This window comes from Canis lupus, chromosome 20 (assembly GCF_003254725.2).
Source record: "Canis lupus dingo isolate Sandy chromosome 20, ASM325472v2, whole genome shotgun sequence".
Taxonomy (NCBI): Eukaryota; Metazoa; Chordata; class Mammalia; order Carnivora; family Canidae; genus Canis; species Canis lupus.
Genome location: NC_064262.1, coordinates 40366671 through 40389003, shown reverse-complemented (window position 1 = coordinate 40389003; position 22333 = coordinate 40366671). Strand labels below are relative to the sequence as shown.

The window sequence follows — 22333 nt, the reverse complement described above, 5'->3', positions numbered from 1 at the left end:
TTCCATAAAACTGTTAGAAAAATGTTACCTATGGTACTTCTAACAAAAAATATCTTTCTTCCACTTGTTATCTTACTTTCAAAGAGACCTTTGGAGTTCTTCTCCTTACCCCAGGGACAGTTAAGGCTACTGCAGTGCTTCTCAGTCCTGGCTGGACTTTTGAATCTCTGAATTAAAAATACCAATACCTGGGCTCCACACAGAGATCTCTTTTTAAACCGATTATAGTCTTTCAAAAACCTTCCCACATTAAAAGGCAATTCTAAAGTTTAGTCACTGCTCAGAACTACGGGCCCAAAGCACTGCTTGTCAAACTATAAAATACAAAAAAAAAAAAAAAAAATCACTTAACGATTTTATTAAATTACAGATTCTGATTTGAAACGTCTCGGGGGGATCCCTGAGTGGCTCAGCAGTTTAGTGCCTGCCTTCAGCCCAGGGTGTGATTCTGGAGTCCAGGGATCAAGTCCCACACTGGGCTCCCTGCATGGAGCCTGCTTCTCCCTCTGCCTATGTCTCTGCCTCCCTCATAAATAAATAAAATCTTAAAAAAAAAAGAAAATGAAAAAGAAACGTCTCAAGTGGGACCTGAAAATCTCCATTTCTAACAAGTTCCCAAGAAAGAAAGAGAGAGAGGAAAAAAAAAAAAAGTTCCCAAGTGAGGGAGCTGGTCTGCAGACCACACTTTGAATACCAAGTGTCCAGAGTAGTGACCATTAAACATGGGTGTACTTTAAAAACATCTGGGCTGCTTTTAGAAAATACCCATGCCTGGGCCTTAACCCTGCAGATTATGATTTAATTGGTCTAAGATGTGGACCTGCCGTGGTTGAAAATCATTTGAGAAAGAAAAGTACAACAAACAAAAGCTGTGTTCATTCCCTGCCACTGAAAGATGAGAGTTGATAAGAACTCAAGATCTATATGGCTTCTGTAGCTATATATAAAGTTGTTTCTTTCCCCCCAAATTCCTTCTTAATAATACTGCTCTACTGCCTAAGGGCATTTCCTGAAGACAGGAGGCACTGCTCTAGCTTCCTACCTCCAAAGGAAGTCATCCTGTCCTCAATGGTCTAACAGTCAAGCCATGCACACAAAGGGGCAGAGCATGTCCATAACCCTCAATCACAATCCCCATATTGGGCAGGATAGACACCAACAAAGATACTAGGCATAGGTTCTTGGGTCTCACACACCTGTCTATACTTTGAACAAATTCCTTTGAGCAACTTTCCATGCCAGGGACTACTCAAAGGGCTAAGGCATGTCAAATTATTCAAATTGAAGGCAAAATATATGACACATAAATCTGCTTATCAATGAATACAAGTAAAGACTCTCCTCCTAGCTTTCATAAGATAATTAAACAAGGAGATAAAGCAATACCAGTGTGAGCCTCTTGAATGTTTGTCAACACAGAAGCTCCACTCTAGACACATTTCCCAGTTTAACTATCAGTCTCCTTGGTGAGTCTTTCCCACTTTTCCAGTTTGGATTTTCATGTTTGTAGAAATTTTTGTTAACTATGGACCTCCAACCTCGACCTCCACTTAATATACCCAGGGGGTGCTGTATGTTTCCTTTTTTTTTTTTTTAATTTTTTTTTTTTATTTATTTTTTATTTTTTATTTATGACAGGCACACAGTGAGAGAGAGAGAGATGCAGAGACACAGGCAGAGGGAGAAGCAGGCTTGATGCACCGGGAGCCGACGTGGGATTCGATCCCGGGTCTCCAGGATCACGCCCTGGGCCAAAGGCAGGCGCTAAACCGCTGCGCCACCCAGGGATCCCTGCTGTATGTTTCCAAATGAACATCTTACATCTACCTCAAACTAACATATACAGATAGAACTCATCACCCTTTCCCATTCAGAACTACTCTCCTCAGAGTTCCCTCCCTATCTTGTTCAAAGGCAATACCATCTACCCAAGCTAGAAATCTAGAAGTCTGACTGGATAAGTAGGTGGGGATCAGGGCATGTGGGGCAGCACTTTGCTTCTGGTTTTAGCCAGGCCCCCTTCACTGTGTACCTTCACCCAATAATGTAACATTCCCAAGTATCTGGACAATAAAATTCTTTTATATGGTCTAAATGTCTATCAGTGGGTAGGAGTAGTAGTGAGACCAACCAGGATGAAAACTACTGGTATAAGTAGGGCCTTATACACTATGGTATTAAGTTTTCTTATTTATAATGGAGTCCTTGGAGAGTTTTACACTGGGAAGTGACATAATCTTACATTTAAAAAAAAATTCTTTCTGATTTATGGAGAATGGTTTGAAGAGCTAAGGTGCTAGTGGCCTAGACTAGGATGGTGACAATAGAGACGATTAAGAAATTCTGAGAAGTGTGGTGGCAGAATCAAAGTGGGTGTTGAGGGGCAGCCCTGGTGGCTCAGCGGTTTAGTGCCGCCTTCGGCCCAGGGCATGATCCTGGAGACCTGGGATCGAGTCCCATGTCAGGCTCCCTGCATGGAGCCTGTTTCTCCCTCTGCCTGTATCTCTGCCTCTCTCTCTCTCTCTGTGTCTCTCATGAATAAATAAAAAAAAAAAAAAAAAAAAAAAACCAAAAAAAAAAGTGGGTGTTGATGAGTTGGCTGTGAAGAATAAGGGAAAAGCAACTCAAGGAGGATTCCTGTGTTTCTGGTTTAAACAAACAGGTGGATGATGGTACCACTTTCCGAGAGGGGAAGTTTTTTGGTTTGTTTTTTAAATAGGTCATCTATCCATCCAAACTATCTATTTATCTATCGATCAATAAACTCTACCCCCCAAATGGGGCTAGAACTCATGACCACAAGATCAGGAGTCACATGCTCTCCACCAAGTGAGCCAGCCAGGTGCCTTGAGAGGGGAAGTTTTCACTAGCAGTAGAGGTGATGCTAATGAAGGGTTGAGACTTCAATAAATCCAAGTAAATGAAAAATAGGCTGCTGGATGCATGAGAAAGGTCCAGAGGGAAAGGCATGGTCTAGAGATAAAGATCTGTATGTCACTGCAGCACAGGGTTTAAAACATGGGCTCCAGGCCAGTCTGTCCAGAGTTGAACCCCAACTCTGCTACTTACCAACTGTGGCTTTGGTTTTGTTGTTTAATCTGTGTCAGTTTCTTTATCTATAAAATGAAGTTGGTGTGAGAATTAAATGAGTTACCATGTATAACACTAAAATACTGCCTGGCATATAGTGTCAGTGACTATCATCTTCAGTGGCACCAGCCATCTAGAGGATGCTGAAACCATGGTAATAGAAATTCTTGAGAGAGAAAAGAAAGCTAGTGCTGAGCTCTGAGGAACATTAACATGTATGGTTCAGACAGAAGCATCAGCAAATTCTCCTGAGAAGGAAAAAGAACCAGTAGGGGTAGGAAGAAAACCATACCAGAGGAGAATTCCAAGAAGGCAGGTATGGTCTGTTGATCATATGTTGCTGTGAGATAAAAACAGACAGTGTTGGATCTGCCACAGGGAGGTAGATCACTGCTGACCTTGACAAGAACAGTCGTAAACTGAAGAGAAAACTGGTTACCAGGCAGAATCAGCTTGTGTAGATAATGCTTTTGAGAACGCTGGGAATAAAGCACAGGGAGAAATGGGGCAATAGATGGGGGTGGATGTGAGCCCAAGGGATGGAGGCTTCTCCATAAATCTGGTTTTAAAGGCAGGTGATAAGAGAACTTTCATAAAGGGTTTGCTAGGTGAAGAGCACAACACTGTCATCAGTTCTCCTCATATCACAGCACAATTATCTTCCCCACGGACCATGAGTACTCCAAGGGCAGAGACTCTCCATTCATATCTGTTCCTCAGCACCTAGCACTAAGCCTAATAAGGAGGGTAGAGGGATGTTTGTGCTATAAATGGACAAACTCATCTCTCCTACATGATGGGTATTCTCTATTTTTCCTTTTCTGGTAATACTGGACATACACTCCAATAAGACTTTCCCAAAGGAAACATTGCCTCTGAAGAACACTGGCCTACTAAAATGAACTCCAAGGGCGTCTAGGAGGCTCAGTAGGTTGGGCATCTGTCTTCAGCTCAGGTCATGGTCTTGGATCAGGCCCAGCATTGGGCTCTCCCCTCAGTGGGGAGTCTACTTCTCCCTCACCCTCTCCCTCTGTGCTTACTCTCTGTCAAATAAATAAAAACCTTAAAAATAAATAAAATGAACTCCAGAAAAAAATCTTTTCTTGTTTAAGAGGCCAGAAGTACAAATTAGAGACCAATGAGCATCAAAAGAGGCCTGATCTGCAACTTGGATAGTCAAGCCCAGGAAAGTTGAGAGGACTGATGTCCTCCCCAATCCTGTGAGCAGAGCTGAGTTACATTGCAATTATCCAGGCTGGTCTCTCCTACGTGAAATTAATTCTACACATCTGTACTTGATTCTTCTTATCACAACTCTTAGGATTCTGGAAAAATTTCCTATATCAGATTAGATCAAGCTCAACTCTGCATTTTGGGAAGATAGATCCTTTGCTTCCCATACTAACTCCTCTCCCATAGTCCCCCTCTCATGTTGCACTAGGCCATGTTGCTTCCGTCCATCCCTGGCTCTGTAATGATGATGCTTCATTCCTGCCAGCTGAAGCTATAAATTAGAGATCAAACACCACGTTTTTTTAACAAAGACACCTCTGCTGATTTTTTAACCTAGAATGGTTTCTGAATACAGTTTGTTTTTGTGTGTGTAGAGCACACAATATCACACTCGATTATGCTGCCTTATAGGGGATTCAGAAAATAGAAATTATATATTCTTATTCCAAAAATAGAATAAAAGCTACCTGAAGCAATGATTCTGTCTTGTTCTACTTCTGGGCCTGATAGCTAGATATTTAATAGGCTCTTAACAAAGTGACCTACAATTATATACCATTCTCTGTAAAACCACTTAGCCTTTGCTTATGGCCTGAGTTTCTAAGTCCCTGGTCTAATAGTGCCCTGTTTATGCCAGCTCCCTTGCATGCATTCCCAGGAGTCCCTTTCCTCTGAGGCACAGTTCATTCAGCAGTCCCATGAGACCACAGGCCCTAAAGTTTGCTAACAGTTTTAAGTAATAAATTTATCCATACTTCTGAGGTATCCTTAAAAAGATTTAACAATTAGGGGCACCTGCATGGTTCAGTCAAGCCCCTGACTCCTGGTTTCGGCTCAGGTTATGATCTCCGGGTCATGAGACTGACCCGAGATGGGTTCACACTAAGCACAGAGTCTGCTTAAGATTCTCTCCCTCTCGGGATCCCTGGGTGGCACAGCGGTTTGGCGCCTGCCTTTGGCCCAGGGCGCGATCCTGGAGACCCAGGATCGAATCCCACGTCGGGCTCCCGGTGCATGGAGCCTGCTTCTCCTTCTGCCTGTGTCTCTGCCTCTCTCTCTCTGTGTGACGATCATAAATAAAAATTAAAAAATAAATAAATAAAAATTCCAGTATTAAAAAAAAAAAAGATTCTCTCCCCTGCTCACACCATGCTTTGCTCCTTCTCTTAAAAAACAAAAAAATTTAACAATTAGAAAAAAGCCAATTTTGAAGTTAGAATTTCAAGAGTTAAGTCTAAAATTATTTCAAAATACATTTTTCTTCTTTTTTTAAGACTTTATTTATTCACTCATTCATTCATTCATTCATTCATTCATGAGACACACAGAGAGAGGCAGAGACACAGTCAGAGGAGAAGCAGGCTCCCCGCAAGGAGCCCGATGCAGGACCCGATCCTGGAACCCTGGGACCACGCCCCAAGCTACAGGCAGACGCCCAACCGCTGAGCCACCCAGGCGCCCCAATACATTTTTTTCAAAATAGCTTCTGTAACAGAAAATTAACCAAGGATTGATTATTTTTAAGGAACACAAAAGCACCTATAGTGGTAGCTTCTTTGATACTCCCAAAGGTGATTACTTTTAACAGGCCCACCAGAAGTATTTTAGATTTTCTAATTCACCCGTGTCCACAGATCGTAATTAAAAAAGAACAATTTCACAGCCTTTCCGCTGTGATGAGTTTACAGCCTGTGCACTAAACTTTACAGGGTTCCACAAGATCCATTCATTTGTGATGCAGAAAGTAAGTTATTAAAATCAGACAACACTCAGTGTGTCCCATTAATTTTTCCCTAGAACTTTACTCTTCTTTTTTTTTTTTTTTTTTTTTTTTTTTAATTTATTTATTTATTTATGATAGTCACACAGAGAGAGAGAGAGAGGCAGAGACATAGGCAGAGGGAGAAGCAGGCTCCATGCACTGGGAGCCCGACATGGGATTCGATCCCGGGTCTCCAGGATCGCGCCCTGGGCCAAAGGCAGGCGCCAAACCGCTGCGCCACCCAGGGATCCCCGAACTTTACTCTTCTTAAAAAAAGAAGGACCTGGGATGCCTGGGTGGCTCAGCAGTTGAGCGCCTGCCTTCAGCCCCAGGGCACGATCCTGGAGTCCTGGGATTGAGTCCCACATCGGGCTCCCTGCGTGGAGCCTCCTTCTCCCTCTCCCTATGTCTTTGCCTCTTTCCCTCTATCTCTCATGAATAAATAAAATCTAAAAAAATAAAATAAAAATATTGTGATTTAATGTGATTTTAAAAAACGAATTTCACCTTTCTTTCATCCTCTTTAAAAAGGAGGATCTGCCTTCAGCTGGAGTTCCGGAATGATCCTGGAGTTCCAGAATCCAGTCCCACATCAGGCTTTCTGCATGGAGCCTGTTTCTCTCTCTGCCTGTATCTCTGCCTCTCTCTGTCTCTCTCATGAATTAATAAATAAAATCTTAAAAGAAAAAAAAAAAAAAAAGGATCCAAGGTATCTATCTCCAGGTACTAGGACAGAACTCCTGCCTATTGTATAGCTTTCAACTGCTGCTTCTATTCCCCCTCCTCGACCCCAACTAAACTATTAAATATTATATCACTGCAAGACCAACATCATTGCAGTAAACAAGCCAGAGGTTGCCAGGAAAGTTCTGTGTTGCACAGGGCCCTGGGGAAGCAGGCTGCCCTTTAGATAAGTCTCACTTACTGAACAAGTAACCTGGAGCTGCTGCTGCTGCTGCTGTGGCGGTGGCGGCGGCGGCGTCTGTTCCTGGGGGGTTTGTTGTTGTGGCTGTTGCTGGGGGTCCCATATATGGACAGTCTGAGCTGTGTTCTGGTAGGTGCCTGCCACAGCCTGCACAGCCACTGGAATGTGGATGTTGCCATTCATGAACTGTGCTGGAAAGAGAGAGTTTGCAAGGGTCTGCACTACCTCTTCATGGGAGTTTTTCACTACAGACGTGGTGCCCACCATCTTCTCCTTGTCATCCTCCAGCTTTACAGCTGCCAGGGCCGTGGGTGAGCCACTGACGTGAACTGCATTGTAGGCTTCCTGGGGAATGGCAATGTGGGTAATGCTCTGCTGCTGAGGATCCCCACGGGGCTGGGCAGAGTAAACAGGGATGGTCCAGGTTTCTCCTGTAGGGCTAGTAATGGTCCCAGTGGCACTGTACAAGTGGGCACTGTCTACTGTCAGTAAGTCTGGCCTCAAAGACACGTAACTCTGCTGCTGGCCCTGTGGAATGGCCAGCACAGTAGCCACTGGCTGCCCTGAGATGGCATAGGACACAGTGATGGGCATGTCCACTTTGCGCTTCTTCACTGGCTGGAGGACACTGGCTGTGCCAACCCGCCGTTCTCCTTCCCGGGGTGAGCCCTGCTGAGACGGTGGTGGGGAAAGGGCACCCACGGTCTGGATTTGGATCTGCTGACCCCCGGCAAGAGACTGGCCAGCCACCAGCTGAGCCTGGATCTGCTGGTGTGGGATGTGCTCTTCTGGAATCTCTGCAGCCTGGATCTGCTGGGCTGCCTGCACATGCTGCACCTGGATCTGCGCTGCCTGCAGCTGCGAGGGGCTGGGGCTCTGCAGAGACGGAGTCTGGATGGAAGGGGTTGCCGGCTGTGGTGCTTGGCCTTGGATCTGCACCTGGACCTGGATGGGCTGCTCAGCAGGCTGGTGAACGGTGAGCTGTGGGGAGAGCTGCTGAGCCGAGACCTGCTGTGGAGACTGCTGTACCTGCACCTGTACCTGTGGCAACAAGATTCAGCAGTGAGTGAACCAGGCAACATTAAGGATTCATCCCCAAAAGGAAGAGATCTCAGGCAGAAGCCCTAGGTGATGTGAGGAGGAGGGGTTGCTATACCCAAGGCTTCTGAGGAGACCACAACCCCCAAAATCATACGCAAAATCCTCCAGCATCACACGGCATTCGAAGCAACAAGTATCTACCAGAGCAAGCAGGACTATCAACTGGGATCTATGAAAATATCAGAACTTCTGCTTATTTTTAACTTTTGTTTTAAAATGTGACACCCTTTATTTTTGCACCTTGGTATATATGTATATAATTTACAAAAATATATTTTGGTGTATGTTTAAAAAATTGTTTATCCATAGGCTGAGTGATAAAAAGTGTGGGGACGAATGTTCTGTTAAGGTAAGTACATTTCAAGGCATGCAATTCTCAACCCAGAATCAAAACTACTCCTACCACAGATCAGTGAAAAACAGTAGAAACAAAACTCTTGAAATCCCTTTTGGAGAGATCTCCCAACACTGCTACTAAAATGCAGCTACTTAATAGCTTTGTTTTAATAAAGAAGCCCATAAAAAAACCCCACAAAGATTCCTGATAATTTAATCTAAGGAAGGTTACTATATCCTGAACCACACACATTTCTAACAATAATGCAGCTCATTTCTTATTATTGTTACCTTGGCATACAAAGCATCATGAAAGGATGCCATGTGTTGCCTGTAATCTGAAAAAAAAAAAAAAAAAAAAAAAAAAAAGATTTTTTTCCTTCAGACACACATATCTAAACTCTAAATACTGGTACGAAGTAGGAAGGTAAAAAGAAGGCAGATGAGAGATTATGTAATAACAGGAGACACATCACATAAGTAACCAAGCATGTGCTGAGATAACTGGTTATCTATATAAAATCAATAAAGTTATACTTCTTCATATCATACACAAAAAAAATGAGGGAGAATCTGAATAGAGGTCGGCAAATGGCAAATAAGCACATGAAAAGCTGCTCAACATCATTAGTTGTCATGGGAATGTAAATCAGAACCACAGTAAGATGCCACTTGAAAGCCAGTAAGACAGCTACAAAAAAAAAAAAGATAGTAACAAGTGTTGACAGGAATGTGAAGAAATTAGAATCCTCATATCGCTGGTAGGAGTGTAGCTGCTTTGAAAGTCTAGCAGTTCATCAAAAGGTTAAACATACCATATGACAAACTTATGAAAAACAACCCACATGACCCACCAATTCCACTCTTAGGTATATACCCAAGAGGAATGAAAACTATGCCCACAAAAAATGTTTATAGTAGCATTATTCATAATAGCTAAAAAGTAGCAACAACCAAAATGTTCATCAATTGATAAATTGATAAATAAAATGTACCATTTCCATAGAACAGAGTATTATTTAGCAATGAAAATGACATTTTTTTTTTAATTTTTTTTTAAAATTTATTTATGATAGTCACAGATAGAGAGAGAGAGGCAGAGACACAGGCAGAGGGAGAAGCAGGCTCCATGCACCGGGAGCCCGATGTGGGATTCGATCCCGGGTCTCCAGGATCGCGCCCTGGGCCAAAGGCAGGCGCCAAACCGCTGCGCCACCCAGGGATCCCAAAAATGACATTTTGATATATGCTACAACCTAGATGAAACTTGAAAAACGTTATGCTAAGGAAGTCAGTCACAAAGACTAAATATTGCATGTCCATTTATGTGAATGTCCAAAACAGGACTTCTAAAGAAATAAAAAGTAGACTTGTGGTTGTCTAAGAGCAGAGGACTGGGGAAAATGTAAAGTAACTGTTAATGGGCATAGTGTTTCTTTTTTAGAGTAATGACAATGTTCTAAAACTGATGTAAGGTTGCACAACTCTGAGAGTAGATTAAATAACTGCTTAATTGTTGGGACGCCTAGGTGGCTCACTTGGCTCGGGCTTTGGACTCTTGATTTCAGCTCAGATCATGATCTCGGGGTCATGGGATCAAGTTCTTTGTCAGGCTCTGCACTCAGTGGGGAGTCTGCTTAAGATTCTCTCCCTCTGGGGATCCCTGGGTGGCTCAGCGGTTTAGCGCCTGCCTTTGGCCCAGGGCGTGATACTGGAATCCCGGGATCGAGTGTCAGGCTCCATGCATGGAGCCTGCTTCTCCCTTGGCCTGTGTCTCTGTCCCCTCCCCTGTCATGAATAAATAAATAAAATCTTAAAAAAAAGATTCTCTCCCTCTGCTCCACTCCCTGCTCATATACGTTCTCTCTTGGTCTCTCTAAAATAAATATAAATCACCATCACCACCACCCACCTGGGGGGCACCTGGGTGGTACAGCTGGTTAAGCATCCAACTCTGATTTCAGCTCAGGTCATGATCACAGGATCATTAGCTCGAGCCCCATGTTGGCTCTGCACTTAGTGTGGAGTCTACTTGTGATTCTCTCTCCCTCTGCCCCTCCCACTTGTGCTCTCTGGCTCTAAAATAAATAAATCTTTAAAAAACTAACCAAACAAAAAACCCACCTCACCGAATTGTATACTTTAAATGGGTTTATCTTATGAGAATAAGATCTCAAAAAAGCCATTACTAATTAAAAAGCAAGGAAGTTATAAAAAGAGTATAACAGACCTTGGAGTTAGACTTGAAGTTGAATTGCTGCTGTACTTTTCTAGCTGTGAGTCCCCTAAGTTTTAGTTTCCTCAGGTATAATAAAAAGGGGGGAAACACCTAAGTCCTTACACAGTTACTGTGAACATAAGATTAGGTGCTTGAAAGATAGGTTTCCTTCATTATAAAGCAGTATTTCTTTACAACAGTGAATCTCAAAATATAGTTTCCAGGCCAACAGCATCATCACCCAGGCACACTTGTTAGAAATACTAATTCTCAAGTCCCACCTCAGAACTATTGAATCAGAAACTCTGGGGAACCGGCCCAATAATATTAAGTCTTCCAGGTGACTGATGCATGCTCAAGTTTAGAATCAGTGCTTTCAACAAGGACATAAAGGAAACTATGGAACCAGTTAATACAGAACATCAATTTCCAAGTTTTTTGGTCTCAGGACCCTCTCAAAAAATTATTGAGGATCCCCATTAGCTTTTATTTATATGGATACAGGTATTGATATTTACTGTATCAGAAATTAAAACTAGGATATCACACAAACCAATCACGTTAACATAAACAGTTTACTCTTATGAAAGGGCATATCTAGCTTTATTGCACTTTGCTTTATTGTGCTCACCACACAATATGGGTTTTTTAATTTTTATTATTTTTTAAAGAATTCTTTCTTTCTTTCTTTCTTTATTCATGATAGACACAGAGAGAGATAGAGAGAGGCAGAGACATAGGAGGAGGGAGAAGCAGGCTCCATGCCGGGAGCCCGATGCGGGACCCGATCCCGGGACCCCAAGATCATGCCCTGGGGCGAAGGCAGGCGCTAAACCGCTGAGCCACCCAGGGATCCCCGTTTAGTTTTTTTAAATGAAGATTTGTGGCAACCCAGCACTGATCAAGTCTATTGGCGCCATTTTTCCAACAGCATCTGCTTGCTTTATGTCTCTGTGACACACTTAGGGAACTCTCACAACACTTCAAGCTTTTTGTCTTTTTTTAAAAGATTTTATTTATTCATGAGAGACAGAGAGAGAGAGAGAGGCAGAGACACAGGCAGAGGGAGAAGCACGCTCCATGCAGGGAGCCTGACGTGGGACTCAATCCCGGGTGTCCAGGATCAGGCCCTGGGCTGAAGGAGGAGCTAAACCTCTGAGCCACCTGGGCTGCCCTCTAAGCATTTTCATCATGTCTTTTATAGTAATCTGTCAACAAGATTTTTGATGTTACTAAGTTATTTGTTGTAACTGTTTTGGGCCCAACAAACCTACCCATATAAGATAGCAAACTTAATCTGTAACTGTATGTGTTCTAACGGCTTTAACCAACTGGCTGTTTCCCCTTCCTTGGGCCTCCCTATTCCCTGGAGACAAAATAATACTGAAATTAGGCCAATTAATAACAACAGATTCTAAGTGTTTAAGTGAAAGGAAGAGTCATTTCCAAAGGCTAAAAATGATTAAACTTAGTGAAGAAGACATGTTAAAAGTCAAGGTAGGCTCAAAGCTAGGCCTACTGTACCAAACAGTCAAGTTGTGAATGAAAAGGAAAACTTTTTTTTTTTTTTTTTTTTTTTATGATAGTCACACACACAGAGAGAGAGGCAGAGGGAGAAGCAGGCTCCACACACCAGGAGCCCGACTTGGGATTCGATCCCGGGTCTCCAGGATCGCGCCCTGGGCCAAAGGCAGGTGCCAAACCGCTGCACCACCCAGGGTTCCCAAAAGAAAACTTCTTGAAGGAAATTAAGAATGTTACTCCAGTGAGCACATAAACGAGAACATCAAATAGCTTTATTGCTGATAAAGAAAAAGTTTAGGGCAGTCCGGGTGGCTCAGCAGTTTACTGCCGCCTTTGGCCCAGGGCGTGATCCTGGAGACCCAGGATCGAGTCCCATGTTGGGCTCCCTGCATGGAGCCTGCTTCTCCCTCTGCCTTTGTCTCTGCTTCTCTCTCTCTCTCACTCTCCCGCTGGGTGGCCTCTCATGAGTAAATAAATAAAATCTTAAAAAAAAAAAAAGGAAAGAAAAAGTTTAAATGATTTGGATGGAAGATCAAACCAGCCACAACATTCCCATAAAGCCAAAGCCTAATTCAGAGCAAGACTCCAACTCTCTTCAATTCTATAAAGGCTGAGAGAGATGAGGAACCTGCAGAAGAAAAGTTTAGAGCTAGCAGATGTTGGTTCCATGGTTTAAGAAGCTATCTCCGTAACATAAAAGGGCAAGGTGAAGCAGCAAGTGCTGATATAGAAGCTGCAGTAAGTTATCCAGAAGGCCTAGCTAAGATAATTACAAAAGTGGTTATACTAACCAGTACATTTTCAGTGTAGATAAAACAGAGTATTTGAAGAAGTTGCCACCTAGGATTTTTCGTAGCTAGAGAGGAGAAAGCAATGCCTGGTTACAAAGCCTCAAAGAAGAGGCTGACTCTATGTTAGGGGCCAATGTAGCTGGGGACATTATGGTGAAGGCAATGCTCATTTATTACTACAAGGGTCCCAGGGCCCTTAGGATTTATGCTAAATCTACTCTGCTTGTACTCTAAATGGAACAAGAATAGCTGGATGACAGCACATGTTTAATAGGGCTTACTGAATATTTTAATTTTGAGCCCACTGTTGAGACCGACTGCTCAGAAAAAAAAGATTCTTTTCAAAATACTACTGCCGTGGACAATCCATGTGGTCACCTAAGAGGTCTAATAGACATGTACAACAAGAAAATTGTTTTCACATCTGTGAATACAGTATCCATTCTGCAGTCCAACAATCAAAGAATATTTTTGAATTTAAAGCCTTATAATTTAAAAAATAAATTTTGTAAAGCTAATGATATTTTAGATAGAGAATGATTCTTCTGAATATCTGGGCAAAGTAAACTGAAACCTTTGGAAAGGATTCACCATTCTAGATACCATTATGAACACTCATGATTCATGGAAGAGATAAAATATCAGCATTATCAGAGGTTTAAAAGAAATTGATTCTGACCCTCACAGATTACTTCCAAGTATTCAACATTTCAGTTTAGAGAAAGTAGATGTGGTGGAAAGAGCAAGAGAACTAGAATATGGAGCCTGAAGATATGACTGAATTGGTGCATTCTTACAATAAAACTGTAATGGATGAAGAATTGCTTCTTAAGGATGAGCAAAGGAAATGGTTTTTTGAGACAGAATCTATACCTGGTGACAATGTTGTTAAGATTGTTGAAATGACAACAAAGGATTTAGAGTATCACAAAAACTTAGTTGATAAAGCAGCAGCAGGGCTCCAAAAGACTGAACATAATTTTGAAAGAAGTTCTACTGTGGGTAAAATGCTATCAAACAGCATAGCATACTACAGAGAATGGGGCACCTGGGTGGCTCAGACTTTGTGTCCGACTCTTGATTTCACTTTAGGTCATGATCTCAGGGTTGTGAGATCAAGCCCCAGATCAGGCTCTGCACTCAGTGGGGAGTCTGCTTTAGGTTCTCTCCCTTTCCCTTGTCCCTCCTCCTGCTCTGTGCACGCTCTCAAATAAATAAATAAATAAATAAATAAATAAATAAATAAACTCTTTAAATAAATAAATAACTCTTAAAAAAAAAAACCCACTGCTACAGACTTAGATACACAGTACACCTTATAATTGTTATCACTTGCTTAAAAACAAAATTTTAAAAACCTGGTTATTGGGGCAGCTAAGTGGCTCATTTGGTTAACTGTCCAACTCTTGGTTTTGGTTCAGGTCATTATCTCATTGGCAGTGAGACTGAGCACACATCAGGCTCCGTGTTCAGCAGGGAGTTGACCTGAAAATTCTCCCTCTGCCCTTCCCCCTCACTGTCAGACATTCTCTCAAATAATCTTAAATAAATAAATAAATAAATAAATAAATAAATAAATAAATGTCTGGTTATTATCACTAAATCATAGTGATATGATTTAGTGATAATTCTATCTCAAAAGACCACTTCCTTTGCTCATCTTTAAGAAACAATTCTTCATTGCTTCAATTGTCTCACATATCCTAGTGATATGATTTAGTGATAATATGCTTCATAAGTTTACTATTATATTTTTCTTAAAGATTAATTATCGAGGTGCCTGGGTGGGAGTCAGTTAAGCACCTGCCTTCAACTCCGGTCATGACCCCAGGGTCCTGGGATTGAACCCCACATAGGGCTCTCTGCTCAGTGGGAGCCTGTGTCTCTCTCTCTCCCTCTGCCTGCCCCTCCCCCTGCTTGTGCTCTGTCAAATAAATAAAATCTTAACAAAAAAAAGATTTATTCATGTATTTTTTTTTAAAGATTTTATTTATTTATTCATGAGAGACACAGAGAGGCACAGATGCAGAAGAAGGCTCCGTGCAGGGAGCCTGACATGGGACTTGAACCTGGGTCTCCAGGACCACACCCTGGGCTGAAGGCAGCTCTAAACTGCTGAGCCACCTGGGCTGCCCTATTCATGTATTTTTAGAAAGACAGCACCTGAGCAAGCACAGGGGGGTTGGGGGGCAGGGTAGAGGGAGGAGAGAGAACTCAAGCAGACAAACTCCTTGCCAACTAAAAAGCTCCATGCTGACTGAAAAGATCCATTAGGGGCTTGCCATGACCCTGGGATCACCAAGGGAGCAGAAACCAAGAGTTGGACACTTAGCTGACTGAGCCACCCATATGCCCCTACTGTATTGAAGTGATTTTTCTTAGAAACCATTTATCAACATTCAGACTTCCAAAAGAAACAGAAACAAGTTGTCGCAAATAAAATGGAATCAGAACTACAGGTTGGGGGGTGGTGGTGGTGGTGGTGGTGGTGGTGGTGGTGGTAATAGGACTACTCCTCGCTCCAGAATAAACAAGTACAAATAATTTGATGCCATTTTAGATTCAAAGTAGTTAGAATTTAAAATTACAGGAGTAAGAGTTAAAAACACTTTGTGACATTTCTTTACCAATGTCAACATACTGAATAAGAAATGAGCTATTATATATTCATAACCTTTATTCACAACTATCGTTGGTCGATAAGAATTAAATGTTATTTTTATTACCTCCCTTCCAATTTTTTATTTATATAAAAACATTAACTTTTTATCTGGTTAATCACTGCTATATAATCATAGTAAGAATTTGGAAACTCAGCAAAATAAAGATTTAATTCTACTCGAAAAGGAAGTAAAAGAAGTGAATTGAAAGAACTGCTCAACTTCGAGTATTTTTTCTCAGAATTCCTCATTGGAAAAAAAAAAAAAGGAAAAGACGTTCAGAAATTGGTACTGTAATCCATTAGCCCTATGTATCTGAACAGGTTTATCTGTGATTTTCAAGGTTATAATACTTAGGTCAATTGTCTCAAAAGAAAAAAAGCCAAACTGACAGACTGGTAACTCAACAAACTATATATATAAGATACATACATATACATATATAAATATATAAAACATAAAGCTTTTTCAAACTCAAGACTAGATTTAAGAGGATTCTCAAGAGGTAAAAAGAGGTAAAAGAAGGAAAAAGATCATCTCTAAGTCTAGTATATCCTAGAAAAGTTATATATCAAACAGGAGACCGGGATATTTCTGAGGGAATGAATTTGGTTTTACTGCTTCAAAAACCAGTTTCTCACCTTCTATTAACTCCTCATAAATCACACTGTTTTAGTCCCCTTCACATTTAAATCATTCAAATTTCTCATTCAGTACCTCTCACCTTTTCCAAAGTTTTTAATTGCCATTTTTCCCCTGTTGATGAGAAATTAAAATAACCATATTTCTGGGCTTTTGACCACGTTATAGTATAGCACTACTTTCTTCTTAAGCATTCTGATTTTGTATTTCAACCTGGAAAGACTGCTTTCTACCTTTTCTATACAGGTACCACACTGCAAGTAGATCTCAATTCTGAGCTGGTTCTGCCAGCTCTGGTTGATCCCAGGGTCCTGGGAGCAGGGAGCCTACTTTTCTCTCTCTGCCCCTCCCCCAACTCAGGGCGCTCTCTCTCTCTCTCTCCCTCTTACACATTCTCTCTCAAATAAATAAATAAAATGTTAAAAAAGGAAAAAAATTATCTGGAAATAAAAACATGTCAAAGAGATATCTACACTCCCATGTTCAAAGCATTATTTATAATAAGACATGAAAATGGTTGAAGTGTCTATCAATGGATGGGTGAAGAAATTATGAAATATATTTTTTAAATGTGGTATTATTCAGTCATAAAAAGGAAGAAATTTTTAGATCTGTGGAACACAGATGGACACTGAAGGCTTTATGCTAAGTGAAGTACGTCAGAAAGAGAAAAACAAATACTAATGATCTCATATATATATGGAATCTAAAAAACAGAACTCATATAAAAAGAGTTGATTTGTGATTACTAAAAGCAGTGGGTGCAGGGAGGTGGAAGAACTGGATGAATCTAGTCAAAAGGTACAAACAAACTCTGAGTTATAAGATATACAAATGCTAGGGATATAATGTACAATAGCACAATAGGATGACTGTAGTGAATACTGCTGTATGGTTTAGAGAAAAGTTGTTAGGAGAGTAAATCCCGGGACACCTGGGTGGCTCAGTGGTTAAGCGTCTGTCTACCTTCAGCTTGGGTCATGATCCCGACCTGGGATCAAGTCCCACATCAGGCTCCCTGCAAGGAGCCTGCTTCTCCCTCTGCCTGTGTCTCTGCTTCTCTCTGTGTGTCTCTCATGAAAAAACTAAATAAAATCTTAAAAAAAAAAAGAAATACTATATTGTAACTAAGCGTGATTTTTAAAAATGAATTTCACTTTTTTTTTATCTGCTTTAAAAAAGGGAATACTAGAAAACTTATGATAACATATGTGGCTCACATTCCATTACATGTTTTGAGTCTGTGAGGGACGGCTGAGGACAGTGCTCAGTATGGTGGAAGACCACACTAGTTGAGGAACCTATCTGCAACATTTAACAACTAGCCTAGCAAAACTTTAGGGACTTTGGTAGAATTTCACTCTTTAAGTAAGTGAAAATGGTAAAAGTCTTTATTCAAGTATTAAACACTTACCAAATTCTTAACAAATGAACTTAAAAATATGGTCAGGGAAGAAATTTAAATGTGAGTAAAAGGCTGGACATGAAGGGCCAGAAAAAGCAGCAATAAATGGTTCACCAATCCAAAGTGATGATCAAGATCCCAATCAGCCCACATGTACCAGGGAGAGTAGCTGACTGCAGTCCCATTTTTGGCTGCAAACCCATGTTTGCAGAATACATCATAACATGAATGCTGCCTCTCCAAGGCAGAAGCCAGAATCAGCCTCTGAACCCCTCCTGCTGCTAGAATGAGGGCATGTGACCAAAGCTTCCCAAATTAGACACACAGTGCATGAAATTTGGACTCAGATGGGAGCAACATGAGGCAGCAGGAACCACAATCTCCATTTTCTGGTGAGAGTGGAGGAATGTGGCAGAAATGGAGCAGGATGGCATAGATCCCAACAAGACTTTAGGAGAGCAAGGACCTGTGCCCAAGGGTGCAGCAGCAAGTCCTTGCCAGAGCAAGCCAGCAATGTGACTGGAGTCCTGTTCCTGGCTACACAGTCTCTAAGACCCATTCTCTGGCCCTCCCACAAATTCCTTGAACTAACTGCTATTGTTAGTCATTTCACCTGAATAAACCAAGGAATTGAGGGGAAATGTTTGATATTTGCAAGTAAAAACCAATACCCAAATACAGAAAATATCACACCAAGCTGAAAACTTCAAAATAGTATTTACCCTGAGACTGGCTGACGTTCAGGAGTATTAGAGATCTGAACTGCATCTGTTAACAGTTTATGTATTAAAAGAAAAAAAAAAAAAGATGGAGCACCTGGGTAGCTCAGTTGGTTAAGCATCTGACTCTTGATCTCAGGGTCTTGGGTTCAAGCTTTGCCTTGGGTTCCACGCTAGGCGTGGAGCCTCCTTACAAAAAGAAAAAAAAAAAAAAAAGGAATACCTGCATGGCTCAGTGACTGAACATCTGCCTTCAGCTCAGGGCGTGGCGTGATCCTGGGTCTACGGATTGAGTCCCACATCGGGCTCCCTATAAGGAGCCTGTTTCTCCCTGTCTATGTCTCTGCCTCTCTCTCTCATGAATAAATAAAATCTTAAAAAAAGAAAAAAAGAATAAAGTGGCAAATTACCAACCGTGTGGGAATACTTGTTTATAAATCTTTGGATACTTTTCAAATATTTGAAAAGCAACTGGAGGGACGCCTGGGTGGCTCAGCAGTTGAGCACCTGCTTTTGGCACAGGGCATGATCCCAGGGTCCGGGATCGAGTCCCACATCGGGCTCCTTGCGTGGGGCCTGCTTTTCTCTCTGCCTAGGTCTCCGCCCCCCTCTCTGATAGATAGATAAAATCTTAAAAAAAAAAGAAAGAAAAGCCATTGGAACCCTAGGTAGAAATGGCACTAATAATCATAAGAAAACAACAGCTGTTATTATTTATTTATTAAAGGATTACTATGTGCCAGGCAAAGTGTTTAAGACTCAATATTTTACATAATCCTTAAAGTAACTACAACATAAAGTCTTTAATTTTCATGACATAGATAAGGAAATGAACTCTGTGGTTAAATCACTTGCCTAAGATGATATGTATAAAATTGCAGCGGCAGACCAAACTCCTGTTTGTCTCAGAGCCAAGTCTGACTCTTGATTAACTCTTTCCTCACTCTCAGTAATTCCACACTATGATGGGGAATTAGGGACCATCCAGCATGGAGATCAGCAAGAAGAAAAAGAGAAAGAGGGACAAAAGTTGAAATGACAAACAAGGAAGAGTTGCACTTTGAGCCACTAAAGCCTTGAGATCTTCACTTCGAACACCAAAAGAAGCAAGTGATGAGATCCCCTTCCCCAAAGTATACTTCACTTAGTGAGGTCAGATCGACCAACCAGCCTTGTGTGAAGCCTCAGTTCCCACCCTGTAGAAGGGCAGAGAAGAAACAAGTAATTTTGGGGGGGCTAAAATTTTATGAGTGAAACCTGACCCCTGGGATTCACCATGAGAAGGCGTTCTCTCTGGCACATGTATTCAACTCTATGTGGCTACTTTAGGAAACATCCAACTCAAGAGGCCTCTTGAAAGGGAAGTTCCAAATGACTCCCTTTCACCTGGCTCAGGTTGATTTACCAGAAACAGAAAACTTGGGCCTTTCCTAGTATTGTACACACTGTCAAGGTATTTACATGGCAGCTCCTGTTTTTGCCTTCAGAAGGTGGCTCCTTGGGGATCCCTGGGTTCCCCGGGGTCGAGTCCCACATTGGGCGCCCTGCGTGGAGCCTGCTTCTCCCTCTGCCTATGTCTCTGCCTCTGTGTGTGTCTCATAAATGAATAAAAATAAAAACAAAAATAAAAAGGTGGCTCCTTATCTTACCTAGCTGTACGATACTATGATATAATAAAAAACTATGTATTTTGTTCTCTCTGGTTCCTGGCCAGAGCTCTAAAACCTTTGTGATTTCATGATAATAAAAGTGCTATATGCATCTTGTGTTCTAATGAGACAACTCTTGGTGGGCTAATGGATGGAGGCTAGTCACCAGAAAGACCAAGCCATGTTTAGAAGCTTGGTACTCAGGGTGCCTGGGTGGCTCAGCGGTTGAGCATCTGCCTTTGGCTCAGATTGTGATCCTAGGGTCCTGGGATCGAGTCACGAATAAGGCTCCTTATAGGGAGCTTGTTTCTCTCTCTGCCTGGATCTCTGTCTCTGTGTCTCTCATAAATAAAAAATATCTTTAAAAAAAAAGAAGCTTGGTACTTTTAGCCTCACACTTCATTCTCTGTAGAAGAAAGAGAGGCTAGATAGAAACTGAGTTACTGAAGAATTATACGTATATGATGTAGCCTCCAGAAAAATCCCAGAAGTAGGGGATCCCTGGGTGGTGCAGCGATTTAGTGCCTGCCTTTTTGGCCCAGGGCGTGATCCTGGAGACCCGGGAACGAATCCCACGTTGGGCTCCCGGTGCATGGAGCCTGCTTCTCCCTCTGCCTGTGTCTCTGCCTCTCTCTCTCTGTGTGACTATCATAAAAAAAATAAATAAATAAAAATAAAAAATAAAAAAAATTCCAGAAGTATGGGGTTTAAGAAACTGCTGGATTGGTGAACACATTCACATGCCAGGAAGGTGGTGGACCCCAACTCCATAAGGACAGAGGCTCCTGTATGTCTCTATCTGGCTGCTCATCTGTATTTTCTGTATTATTTATTATACAATATATCAGTAATTTGTGTTTCCTTGAGTTCTGTGAGTTGTTCTAACAAATTATGAAAAACCTGAGGAGGGGTAGTGAGAATCCCAATTGACAGCTGGTCAACCAGAAACACAGGTGACATCTGGGACTTATGATTGGTATATGAGCTGGGGGGCAATCTTGTAGGACTGATCCCTTAATTTGTGGGACCTGAGACCAACTCCAAGTAGACAATGTCAACTGAATTGTAGGACAGCAAGTTGATGCAGAGAATTGGTTGATATGAAAAAAACCCACACATTTGGTGGCCTGAAGTGTGATTGTTTTAGCAGTAGAGAGTAAAGGAACACAGTTAAGACTTATTCAGATAGTTACTCTTGTGATCAACATATACCTTTGTCTCCCACAGACTCATTAAAATTGTTCTAAGGGGCAGCCCTGGTGGCCCAGCGGTTTAGCGCTGCCTTCGGCCCGGGGTGTGATCCTGGAGAACCGGGATCGAGTCCCATGTCGGGCTCCCTGTGTGGAGCCTGCTTCTCTCTCTGCCTGTCTCTGCCCCCCTCTCTCTCTGTGTCTGTCACGAATAAATAAATAAAATCTTAAAAAACAAAAAACAAAAAACAAAACTGTTCTAAGGATGTAATTACTTTGTCAAATCCAGCAATGTATGTGCTGGTTCTAGGGTGGACAGATGAGGAAGTCAGGAGGTCAGGGAACAAAGGAAACTCTGTGGTGATAACAGATGGTTTTCAAAAAATAATCTAATTTTGCCACAATTTAAAAAAGAAAAAAGAAAAGGAATCTAGAAAACAGCCTATGTTCCCAAGATAGTATATTATTTTGAAATTTTAAATAACAAAAATATAGACAAAATTTTTTATTCTTATCAAATGGGTTAGGCTGAGACACAATACAGCAGACCCTGAACAACTTGGGTTTGAACTGCATGGGTCCACTTAAACACAGATTATTTTTCGATAAATGTGGTGTAATACTAAAAATGTACTTTCTCGCTGCAGGCGGCGCCAAACCACTGAGCCACCAGGGCTGCCCCATCTTCAAGATTTCTTTATGGGACGCCGGGGTGGCTCAGTGGTTGAGCACCTGCCTTTGGCTCAGGGCATGATCCCAGATTCCCAGGTTTGAGTACCACATTGGGCTCTTTGCGTGGAGCCTGCTTCTCCCTCTGCCTGTGTCTCTGCCCCTCTCTCTCTCTCTCTCTGTCTCTCATGAATAAATGAATAAAATCTAAAAAAAAATAAAAATAAATAAAAAATTTAAAAGATATTTCTATACATTAAAAAAAAAGATTTATTTATTTTGAGAGAGAGAACATACACATGCAAGCAGGAAGAGGGGCTGGGTGAGTAGGTGAGAAGTGGACCCCACTGAGCAAGAAGCCAGATGCAGGGCTCAATCCCACAAACCTGAGACCATGACCTGAGCCCCTGAGCAGAAAC

At 41.8% G+C, this 22333-nt stretch overlaps 1 protein-coding gene across 5 annotated transcripts in view; it reads right to left on the bottom strand.

Annotated features, from left to right (window-relative positions):
* QRICH1 (glutamine rich 1) overlaps positions 1–22333 on the bottom strand; it is a 50029-nt gene that overhangs the window by 12727 nt on the left and 14969 nt on the right. For all 5 annotated transcript variants that reach the window (XM_035703203.2, XM_025455788.3, XM_035703205.2 and 2 more), the window contains one exon: positions 7011–8051. In XM_035703203.2, coding sequence (XP_035559096.1) covers positions 7011–8051 — 1041 coding nt within the window. The remainder of the gene's footprint in view (positions 1–7010; positions 8052–22333) is intronic.